The 12,469-nt window shown below is 42.9% G+C and overlaps 1 protein-coding gene across 10 annotated transcripts in view; it reads right to left on the reverse strand.

The window, feature by feature from the left end:
• TCF7L2 (transcription factor 7 like 2) overlaps positions 1 to 12,469 on the reverse strand; it is a 179,852-nt gene that overhangs the window by 7,774 nt on the left and 159,609 nt on the right. For 4 of the 10 annotated variants that reach the window (XM_050898623.1, XM_050898621.1, XM_050898628.1 and 1 more), the window contains 4 exons: positions 7,582 to 7,707; positions 6,576 to 6,735; positions 5,728 to 5,835; positions 784 to 832 (listed from right to left, as the gene is read on the reverse strand). In XM_050898623.1, the coding sequence (XP_050754580.1) occupies positions 784 to 832; positions 5,728 to 5,835; positions 6,576 to 6,735; positions 7,582 to 7,707 (443 nt within the window). Of the gene's footprint in view, positions 1 to 181; positions 233 to 779; positions 833 to 5,727; positions 5,836 to 6,575; positions 6,736 to 7,581; positions 7,723 to 12,469 lie in introns of all 10 variants that reach the window. The other 6 variants (XM_050898619.1, XM_050898626.1, XM_050898625.1 and 3 more) reach the window with 4 other exon arrangements.

A 12,469-nucleotide genomic window follows, 5' to 3' on the forward strand; every position in this document is an offset into this window, starting at 1 on the left:
AAAATACTATCAAACATATAATAGATATAAAGATATATAGATAATAAATACTATCAAAACGTGTGGATGGTATTTTTTTCTTAATGTCATAAGTGTTTAATGTTAAAATCTATAATGGCAGGAAAAAAAATTAAAAAGCAGTTTATAAACTATTTTAAATGACTCAAAATGACGTTAGCACCTGTAATCGGAGGAAGTGAAAGGCAAGGATTTAGGAAACATTCGCTGTGTTCTGAAAAAAAAGAACAAATTATACAAAGTCTTCAAAAAAACTAAGTCAGGGCTTCTTCAAAATTGACTATGAGATTGCCTATGCAGTATTTCTAATTTCCTATATAGAATGGCAAACCTCCTTAATTTAAAATGGGTGCGATTTACCACTGTAAGGCATGCATCAGAACATACAGGTACAGCCCAAATTAATACCAAACACATACACACATACGTACACGCACACACATATGCGCAAAATAAGCAGACAACTTTATGAACGATGGCATAGGCATTACAACTACGGCTCTGCAGTTAAAGGCTTCGCAATTACTACGTACAAATTCAGCTAACGTCGCAAGAGGCTCTTACATGCAATGGCTTGGTTACTAGTTTTAGAAGGGCAGTAACATGTAAATAATTATGAGTGCATTAAAAAAAAGCTGTCTAGTATAGGGACCAGCTCCCCGTGAGGCCAAGGAGACTCGTACCCACCTCCCCCGTGCCTAGGAGCGTCACACCAGGATTGCCACACTTCCACTAAGCAAGAGATTTAAACTTATTTTTACTTACCATTGGTCTCTCCTGGCTGCTTATCCCTTTTCCTCTTCTTCTTCTTTCCCTGCAGGAAACATATACAAATGAGAAGGATTAAAAAAAAAACCCAAAACACGTGTCCTTGCAAGACAGCACTGAGCGATGGGGCTGTGGCCGGTGCGGGAAGCTCCCCGGGGAGGACACCGAAGCGCGGCGCTGGCTCACCCTCAGTGTAGGGAGGCTTGGGGGACCTGAGGGGATGCTGCACCCTGGGCATGGCTCTGCCTGCCCGCCCCGTGACTTTTCAGACAGCCTCGCTGCAGCCCCCCCAATGCTAACACCCACCAAAGCTGTAAGCAGCTGGGGAAGGGGCAGAACAACTTGCAAGATGCTTCTTTTGAGATAAGATCATCATGACAAAAACATTTGACACTTGTACGCTCCTGCATCTGACGTTTCAAAAATCATTCGCGGTCACGTTTTGGCGGGGCAGGGAGGGGAAGAAGAGGGAGACTGAAGGGGGGAGAGTGCCTGAGTGAGGTCAGATTGAGCCCCTGGAGTTCCTCAGCACCCAAACCCGACTGTTAAAGCAGACAAGGAAGCCACAGTAATGAGCAAATCCTAACCTGCAGGTTTATAAGGGCACTGACAACCTAGGAAGCAAAGCCAGGAGAAGAAAAAAACCCAGATATAACTAAGACCCTTCTCACATTTTGCTCTATCACAAGAGAAATAACCAGTAATATTTTGCTAAACTGTGTTCCTTTCCCAAATACTGTCCCACAAGATGATGCAATTTGTTACGGTTTCTGACTGGAGGGAGAAAGGCCCTTTCTGTGTTTCCCTCCAGCAGTGTGGGAGAGGACAACTGGGAGCCCAACTTCTGTGGAAACCCAACGATCGTTTTCCAAGAGAAGAGTTATAAAGTAATAAGCATAGCTCAAAAGAGAAAAGCTATTTTCTACGAAAACTCTTCTAACATTGAGCTACAGGGTTTGCAGAGCAGTACAAAAAGGCCAGTGTAGGGGACAGAGTAATTTCATTTTCACAGCTCCCCAGATGCTGAAAGCAACAACTTTCAGGCCAGCAATGTCAACTGTGAACAGCACAACAGATCCCGGCTTTTGAAGATGCAGTAGTAAGAGAAGTTGGTGAAAAGACACCAGACCAGCAGTCCCTTGTGGTCAAGAGGGAACAAACATGTCTTGGAAGAAGGAATCTCACAGCACTTTTGAAGGGTTGGACACATCTGTGGAGAAGCCAAGAGGTTCTCCCACATGGTGGATATCTTTCTCAGTAGGTTGGTCTGGCTCCCAGCCAAACAGTTAAGATGGGCTTCAGCTTGGCACATCCACTGTAACATTTGGGACGCTCACTATGCTGTGTTCCCTGGAACATATTAGTAAGAAATTCCCCTAACGTGAATGTTGGATTTTGATTTGTTGTTCTCATATTTTTCCTCCCCAAAAGCCAGCTTTCTGGCACGGGGCTTCTGTACTTGTTCTCCCTTGCTTGCTCAGGGTTGTAAACTGCCACCCTGCTGTCCAGGCTGTGACAAGCACAGTCTTGTTCACGAGAGCCTTCTGGTGATGGAAAAAGCTGTGTGCAGTGCCCATTTTAAAGGATTTTTAAACAACATGCACATAATCCTGTAGCCTGGATGCTGCTGAGAAATCACCTCTGACACCTCTGAGGTCATTTTTGGGAATACGGAAAGTTGTTGCTCTGAGTCAATTGCTACAGCAGCCATCAGTCTAACATGACAGGCAGCCAAGATAGACAAGCATTGCTCCTAAAGCTCCCCGAGTATAAAATAGGGAAAAACGTGGTATCTTGAAGTCCATGTATCACATAAAGATACAAGAGGCTCAGACTCTGCTCCATTTATGTTGATCTAGATTGACAGTAACTCTGTGAAAGTTGGTGAATTTTTTCCAGCTTTACAACAATGTAACAAAACCCAGACAATTGCCTCAGGACCATAAGCCTGATTTTTATTTAATCTCAAGGAGGCCACTTGCATAATTAACAGACTGCATCTGTGGCAAATTTGCTTAATTTTTGCAGTACGTTTGGGAATTCAAGGGCTATTTCAATTTGAGACCTTATAACTTCTTCACATGAGGGCCAGCCAGAACAGAAGTCAGGAGTCACCTGCCCTTTACAAACTCTTCAAGCCAGGTATTAAAGTACTATAACCCCTTTAGGGAGCAATCTGTTAAAAACGGCTGATATACAGCAATGTCAGCCAGGGACCAGGTATTTCTGGTTCCTTTTCAACACAAGTTTTGAAAAGTGTTCCTAACAAAGAACGGACAGAGGTCCCACTAACTTCTTTTACACCCTTTTCAAAGGAAATAGGGAGAAGAATCACCTGGCTTGCTTGTTCAATTTCTGTGCTATGAGAAGGTATGTGATTACATAGCTAAATTAATACATGGACTTAAGAAAAGAATTACGGCAGCAGTTTTTCAAGTGCTCTGCAGAAGACACCGTTTTGCCTTTGCCTCAGATTGTCCTCCTAAGACTTGAGCAGATGGTCTGTAACATTTTTCGTCATCGTACCATACAAATTCTTAGGCTGCAAGTAAATGTGGATGTAAATACTTGCTAACCGTTTTGGCAGCTCCCTCCACAAAGCCAAACAAATATGGGTTTTGACAGGACTGCAGAGTTCTTTAGTACTAATTTTCTAGACAAGCGGCAGGCCAGGTGACTAGATTCTTACATACTCTGAGTCCAGCACTCAGTGCTGCTTAACATCTTATGTTAGATCTCAGGAAGAGCAAATGTGCCTTGTGACACCAACAAGCCACGAGGGATTCCCTGAATCCTCTTCTCTTATTTAAGAGCAGGCTGAAAGCTGAGTTTCTTGAATGTACTGCTCCTGTTTCTGAAGACCTGGGCTACAGCTGGCCTCATCCTCGAGCCTGATGTGAGATGCCTAACAATTTAACCATTTCAAGCAGCCCAAAGGCGCTCCCCTGCTAGATGTGTGAAGGGCTCAAGACCCTATAAAACACTGAGGGAGGAGGGGAACTCGGAGAGCTCTGAATGGACCAGAAGAGGAGAAATAAATAAATCCTGCGGATGATGCAATCGTGTGATCCAAAGGTACCACGCTCGCCTCAGGCAGGAAGGTTCCCCCTGAAGGTCACTTGGGGGTACAGCATCAAGCCGCTGGGAAAGCACCGGCTTTCTCATCCTGTCCTTTTTAGCTTGAGAAGAAAGGGTTTCTCAGTGCTCACACGGTGAGGACAAAAGTAAAAGGTCCTAAACACTGAAGGCTTTGTACATGCCCATCTGTCGGTGGCACAGTCACTGCGCAGAATGAGCATTCCTGAAACCAGTCGAGCCTATACTCCCTTCTGAACACCCAAGAAGATGACACTGCACAGTGCTGAGGAACTACCTCAAGCCTATGGTGCGACAGTCTCAGGCCAGACTATGCCGAAAAGAAAGGGAAAATGTGTTTAAGCAGGAGCAGTGCCTCCTCGGGCTTAATGGGTTCTCCTCTGAGGAGCATGCACAGCTACACCTGCAACAGCAAACAAAGAAGGGAGCGAGGCAGAGCCCAACGGAAAGAAAAGATGATCAAGAAAGAACAGAAGGATTTGAAAAAACGTCCTTAAGTACATACTGCTAAATAAGTGAGCATGTGTATTCTCCGCTGCTGAAAAGGTGGAAGAGCGTAGAGAGCTGCTGCTGCTCTAGGCTTCACTGCAGACTCTGAACTGGCTTCTTCCCACCCATACACGTAAAAGCGCAGATTCTCATAGAGGTAAATGTTGCCATATACAAAGCACACAGTCTATGTGATTTACGGCAAAATAGGATATTTATGGTAAAATAGGCAGTGATGATGGCAATGATGGAAGAGACAGACTTCAACAAAAACAAAACGTGTAACACTATACATAACTGACATCAATCTTACAGCTGCTGGTCCCCAAACCTGCAGGGAAGTCTGCCTGGAAGGTAGGGAGCAGGGTTTATTCCAGAGTTAGAGACCTTGAAAGTTTTAGGTGATTTTTATTTAAATTTTTAAAAAAATAATCAAGATGCTGCTATAATCCTATTAAAGAGGGTTTAGAGCTCCCACCAACCCACAAATCTGTCAAGAATTTATGGGTTTACACTTGCAAACACTTACTACCAGCTGCACCGCTTACCCTTCATGGAAGAAGGGGTTATATACTACTAGTAAGTGGTTACAATGCTGGCCTTATGTTTTTAACAGACAGAAAATTCTACCACTTTTAGCTACAAAACAGGCTTTCTGAAAGGCGGAGGGGAGAATCAACCTTAAAAACACTCCATGAATTGATCACAAACTCCAAAACAATTTTTAAAAAATGAGGGGGGGGGAGGGGGGACGGGGAAAAGAGAACACGGCCACAAAAAAAGCAAAACATAATCGAAATACACAACAGTAGAGCGTGGAATAATTCATTTAACCCCACTTGAGAGTAAGACTTTCAAACAAGTCATGCTTTTGGTTTTGCCAGTCCTTCTCTGAAGCCAGGATAAGTCATTCTTCCACTTTCCACTATACTCTCACACAGATAAGCACAAGACACTAATTATTCATCTTTTTGGTGGAAAGGAGAGGAGCCATACTAGGGGAATTTTTAATTTTGTTTTAAAAAATGAAATTTAAAATGACCAGCAAGCCAAACAGCATTTCCAGACGCTGGTAAAAGTGAAGGCAAGAGTTTCTTCACAGAGCTCTACTGTCATGCCCCAATTCTAACCTTTTACTAGTCCCAGCCAGGAAGCCTCTTCCAAGTGGAGGGCTGGGAATTATCCCCAATAGTTTTAGTATCGCAGAGGGAAGCGTCCGTTGTTACCAGATTGGGATCCTGAGGCACGCTTTCCAAGTAGTGCTTGTGTGCAATGTGTGGTCGTAGTTCAGCAGGTCACATATACATTTCTACAAGCTCTACTACTAAAAAAATTTCCACCTACATAGGAACCTACATAGTTATCCCGTGCGGACCAGCCTGGGTACAGCTGCATATGAAGCTGTCGTTCCTTTCTTGCTAGTTCATAGTATTTCGCTTGTTCTTCTCTGGATAACGCGTGCCACTAAGGTGAAGAAAAGAGAAAAAGACAACATAAAAAGCACAAGTGTGGGTTGGTTTTTTTTTAGCGCTTTAACAGCAGAGTATATTATTTATATATAAATACAGCTAGAGTTTTTTTCATAAAAAAAGAGATTAAAACAGATGATCTGGCATGCTGACATTCATATTTTATTTATAACTCCAGCTTATAACTCCAGTTAACCCAACTGAGTCACAACTAACTATTTATGTTCACTCAGCCCCTTTGTCTCCTGATGGCAGAGGAGAATTAAGAAAACTAAACAAAAACAAAGAGCAGGGGAGAGGGTCCAGAAGCTGAACCACTTGTCCTGAGCCAGATCTCAGCTACAAGTTTAGAGAAGGTCTCCCCCTCCCTTCCCCACTGGCACCCCCTCTCCTCTTCTAGCTCTCACAGGTGCTGATACTGGTACTGCACCCAAAGGCTTTTTCCTTCCCCACTGACTTTTCTGCCTGTTTTAGGACAAAATAAAAATCTGAGATTTTTCCAGCTACAGGTCATGGAAATAACATTGAAATAACACTGCTATTAATTAACTCTCCCTCTTCCCCATAAATGACCCCACTGGCAAAAAGTGTCTGCAAAAATCAAAAACCAAACCAAGGCCTTTGGTTTAGCAACTTCCCTATCCCTTATCAAAATATCAGGAAAACACAGTGACTCAGAAGCTGTGAATCCTACCGAGTTTCAGTCCCTGCTTGTGCTTCTCCCTTGTTACCTACCCTTCGACCGAGGATTTGGTTGATGGCTGCGCTCTCTTTCAATGTGCATTCTGCTACAACTTTTGCTCTCATTTCCTTCATATACAACATAAATGCATTAAGAGGTTTCTTTATGTGTGGCTTCTTTTTCTCTTCTTCTTTTTTGGAGTCCTGATGTTTTCTGAAGGGTAAAGATACAACAGACAGAAACCTCACAGTGAGAACTCTTATGAATTTATTAAAATAATCCCCTCAATCTCTCTAGCATTAATCCTCAGAAATCTCTAGGAAGAGGACCAGAAGGTTCTCTAATGCCTTCACCCTGGCTGCTGTATGAGAACAGTTTTAAGAGCATTATAAGAAAACCCATCTCATGTTTACGCAGTATCACCAAGTACCCTCTCAGCCCCTACAAGAACCTTGGAAGGACATCGGCACCCAGGAAAATGGGTTCATGGGGAGGGCTTGTGAACATGATGGTAGAGGAAATAATTACACACCATCATCAATGGGAACCAAAATGCTGTCTTTCTGCTTCACTTGTGAAATGAAAGGCAAGAAGCACCAGAAGCACTAGGGGCAAAGGTAGACCAGGGCTCTCCTCGGTTCAAACCTAAACTTGATACCAGTTCTCTCTGCAACTCTGAACAAGCCATTTATGCTCTCATTTATTGTCTCCTGTTGTGTATCCCGTATCTCATGGCTTCAAACCGGGCACTGAGTAACAGGGAAACCAGTCAAGAAGCTTGAATCTTGATCAAGAAAATTCCACTTCCTTGTTAAAATGGGTGAAATTAATAACTACTTGTCTAAGTTACAGAATGACTTTGAAAGACCATTACCATTATTTTGACACACTTTGGTAGTTAAACCGTGTTCAAATCAATTAGAACAGAAGAGAAAAAGCAATTTAAAAAATATTTTACAGCAAAAACATTCCCACAAATCCAAGCCTTTTTAAAAGCCACATATGTACGGGTGATGCTTTGGGGGTTGTAAAAAGAAGACACGGGAAGCAACAACTTACGAGCTGTGGAGTGAGCCAACGTCGCTCTGGGAAGATTCCTGTTTGACTGTTGGTGTGACTATGGCCGGATGAGGGATTCCAGTTGTATGTAAACTATGGTGTGGCGGGACCATGTGTGGAGGAAACCTAGAGGAGAGAAAGCTGTGTAAATCGTCAGAATAAAAATGAATGAATGGGGAGGGATGTGTACAGACATTTAAAAAAAAAAAAAAGGCATATAACAAGCACATGACAGCTAGACAAAGCATATGAAAGCTGGCAGCATTAATTAGCAATAAATTAAACATAATGACTCTTCTAATGTCATTAAAGCCAATCTTCCCCTTCATTATCATTACTGACATGAGACATCATGATTTTTAACATCTTTAACAAAAGGCAAATTCAACTGGATGAACTTGGATGAAAGTGGAATTTCAGCTACCTGCAAGAAAATCCACCAGTCCATTTCTTTGCTAAGAAATTATCTGTGGCAACCAAGGAATCAATTTTTATAGTTCTGAATCATGTTGTGAATTTGGGATGACATCTTTTATTGCATATTGACAGCAAAATAAAATATTAATGCTAACACAATCTAGATGCATTTTTGATAATCCTTATAGATGCCTCATTAGCTACATTTTGTTGATGGAGCAAGAGAAAATATTTATTTGTGTCTAACAAATCTCTGAGCCACAGTGCTTTAACAGAAGGTGGGAAGATTGTGGAATTAAGTAAGTTTTGACCCATTAAGGTAACCTACGAAGGCTTAAATTCATGCAAAATAACAGTCTAGCCTTTCTAAAGAGAAAAAATGGTGTCAGCTTTATGGTTTATGGTCATATACATGGACAGGCCCCAGTCCTGCAACTGGATTCAGAGGGATGTGCAATCCTTCTGCACGAATCTAATTGCTCGGTCAGGGCCACAGCACGAACATGGCACAATCATTCAGATTTTTTACTTTTTAACCGAAATGAACAAACTTCTCAAAAGTAGGATTGGCTTCTTATCATTATATCTCAACAGTTTCAGAAAGGTTTTGCAGTGAATAAGGGAAGTGCACTATGACTGACTGCCTTTCCCTTAGAAAACCCCCACTGAAGTCAACAGGTTTCCAGGGAATGGGATCTAGCCTAAAATTTTGGCTCAGAAATAACTTCCCCCAAAATTCCAAAGCTAAAGTGATCTGGCAAACCACAAGGCTTTTTATCATTACAAATCCCTGCTCTCATCCCAGATTTTGCACCATCTTCATCCAAATAAAATACCCCAAGAACATGGAACACGCAATGGGATAAAGAATTATTTCTTCTATCATTAATATACAATGATTTTTTCTATCAAACAGGATTTAAAATGGGGTGATATACCATGGATAAGTAGACTGTGTACAAGTATCAGAAATATAATGGGATTTCCCCCCCCGCCTTATAAATTCCATTACTGAGCTTAACTCCCCCCCCCAATTGCCTAGACATTCCCTACATTCACAAGATGACACAGTAGTACTTTCATGAACAAGAGGTACTGTCCACCACGAGCTCTGAGGATCTTTGTCTATCAGCTGGTAGTACTCATGATCATTAGACAGAAGTATTTTGTCTTTGAAGGCAGTGGTGGGAAGAGCAGGGACTGACAGGGAGAATGTGAAATTGTTCGAACTGTAGAGAACTGCAGCTCCTCACAAAGGCATGGAGAGAAGGAAAGGAGGAGGGTGTGATGGCAAGGGAAGAGGAGAACTGGCAGCAAAACAGCCACTCCTGCTGAAGACTCACGGACGCAAATCTCCAAGTAGATTGTCAAAATGCCTTCCCCATTCTCTGACAAAAGTAGATGGGAGAGAAATGCACGTTTGGGGAAATGCTTTGGTACATGGTAGGTCAGAACAGAAGACAATGGCGTGGCTGCAAGGAGATCAACGTCCTGGTCCCACTTCTGCTACAGAATTGCCTCACCATCAGCAAGATGTAAACTGGGCCTTTGTATCATTTTTTTCTGTTCTCCCTCTCTTTATTTTCATGTGTATGTATTTTGATTGGACATACTTAAAGTTTGTTCACACAGTGCCTGGGGCCTTCAGCCATAGTACAATGCAAACAAAAACTGGCAGTAAGAGCTTTTTTAAAAAAAATAACTTACAAACACGGGTGAAAATAAAACCCATGGCAAAATTCTGACCTCACTAAAAGTGGTATAAGCATAGTGATAAAAAGTTGACACACATCCTATTGAATGGCTGACTGTCCTAGGCAAGACCCAGTGTTCAAGAGAGGACTACGCTGCTGGGGCTAGCTAGGGTTCGAACTGGAACAAGAGCCAGTGACAACGGGACAACGAAGGATGAAGACGGAGACGAAAAGCCTACCTTCAGAGAGCAGGCAGGAAGAGCTGCGCTTGTTTGACGTGAGGACACAGTGGGAAGGGCAGTGGGCATATACCAGCAAGGAAGAAGAGCTGAGTGCAGTGGTAGCACAAGGACAGAAGGGTATGAAAGTGGACCTGAATAAGATTAGACTCATCACTGGAGAAGCACTCCCAAATATCACAAACGACTGATTACAGCTGGAGTTAACGGGGACAAAAGATGGTGCTTGCTAAGCTTCTGAAGAGGATCCCATGATATGGCCATAACTGGGTCATAGACTTGCTTCTCAAATGAGGATCTGGTCAAAAATTAAAACACACTGCAAAATGAACCCTGCCTACATGGTGGATTGTTGTATGGTCAGGATGTTCAAAGGAAACAAATACAACAAAAGATATGGGGTTATTTTATTTATTTTTGATGAAAATTTAAGTACTTCCAGCTAATAAAAAATTAAGGAGGGTGAAGAAAATCTGCAAAAAATGTAACTTCCCCCCCCCTAATTATGGGAAAAATGTTTTCCCAATTACTGTTTAGGAGAGCGTAAGTATTTGCACATCCGAGAGCGACCAGATGGGGAGGAAGGGCAGCAGAGGAGAAGAAGCCTATGTACGCATGTTGTGTGAAAGCCTGGAGGATGGCGATGCCTCCACTGACTTCAGCTGGGCTGAGATTTCACCCACTGAGCTCTAAACTTCAGCGACACAGCAGCCTTCATCAACAGGCAGCTGCAGCTCAGCAGTTATTTTTGGGGTGGCAGTTTCCCCAAGGAAGTTGTGTGTTCATTACCAATGACCATTCATTATTTCACACTGAATCTCTCTCCCTCCAAGACACAAGGCTGCCTATCGGACTTACACACCCCTTCCTACATTTGGGGCTATAAAAACATGTTCCAGAACCCAAAGTTGCTCTCACGATCCCATGGACTTCAGCAGGCTGGGTGAGGGTTCAGCCCAAAGTCTGAGTGCCTCCTTATTTCCATCTAGGCATCCACACACATGGCAATACGAGTCGGGGAAGAGTGTTAACTTTTAAGTTCCTGGCTACACTCCAACTTCAGTAATTACATTCAGCAAAAGTGAATTTCCCCTGAAATTTCAATTACAGAAGGTATTTTCCACTGCCACCACTTAACTGCTGTGCAGTGTTTGTCTGGTGTAATTCTGCTAAATTATTTCCTGATTTCCTCTCACAGCAGTTGTTTTTTCATAGTGGGTCCACTGTTTGCCCATCAGTCAGTTAACCCTGTCTCAATTTACATTAAGGGCATATTATAGAGGGGTAATGAAGGATCAAGAGATGTTGTAAGCATGTTGCATGCATACAAAGTGAGTGAGGCGATGCTACAAGCAGAGAAAAGAGTTGTAAATGGTTAAAACAACCTGAAGACACTACCTTAATAGTCTAAACCATTTATGAAAATCACTATTAGTCACCCATTAACCTTTTATAAACTATTCATAAGCACACTCTAACTAATGAACTGCAATTACTAAGCGTAGGGAATATTCAGGGTTGGGGAGCATTATATGCTCCAAAGGTCTATACCATAATGCAGGCAAAGATGGGAACTACTTTTAAAGGAAGGCTCTGGAAAAACGTGGATGGAGGGGTGAGGTTGGGGTCTGCCCTGGCTTCAACATTTGGGCAGAGCCAACACAGCGACCCCAAGGCTTGTACCAGGGCCCTGCGGGGCTGTTGCCCGGAGGCCAGCCATGAACAGCATGTCTGCAGGCAAGCGTGGGCATCCCTGGGCATGCCAGCCCCATCTCCCAACTACGCTGGCTACTCAGGGCAAGGGCTGTCCCACGGCTGAGCTCAGGCACTCCAGCTGATATGGCGGGCATGAGAAAACATGCATCGAACCATGTAGCAGAGCACGGTCTGCCCAGAGGGTGTTCCCATGTATGGGAAACCAGGAGAGAAGTTTCTGGGCTGAAACAAAGGAAAAACATCTTAAATCTATTCATCAGTCTGCGTGTGCGCCTGAGCATGTGTGCGCATATGGGCTCATGTCAGAGACAAAAAGAAAGGCTGTGTGCGTATATGCACACCCCTCACCTTCGCCTAAGACGTCCCTCTGTATTTTTTTCTCTAGACAAGTATTCCATGAATTGCAATAAACACCCTAAAAATTCTAAGCAGCTCATTATACACCACTGTCTCCTTTTATGGCTCCAAGCCAGAATATAATGATGAGTCTTAACTTGTTAAGGACAACTAATTTTTTGTTCCTGGCTGTCTCAGGGGCTTCTCTCTTACTCACTCTCACTTTACTTCACTGTTGACATGTTTCTGTTAACTGGATGTCATCTGCCTGCCTTGATTTTATGCACAAGCAGTGGGATGCATTTTTCTGTGCAACAATTCTGCTTTGAGTTGCATTAGATTTGTCATTATTCTCTCATTTTCCCCTTGCACTTGTAACATTTCATCTATTCCTGCCTTATTTTTTGAGCCACGGTGCACCCACATTATGGTTTATACATGATCTTGCTCCCTTTGAAGCCGGCAGATTTCAGAGCCAGCCCTCGT

Source organism: Gymnogyps californianus, chromosome 6 (assembly GCF_018139145.2).
Source record: "Gymnogyps californianus isolate 813 chromosome 6, ASM1813914v2, whole genome shotgun sequence".
Lineage (NCBI taxonomy): Eukaryota > Metazoa > Chordata > Aves > Accipitriformes > Cathartidae > Gymnogyps > Gymnogyps californianus.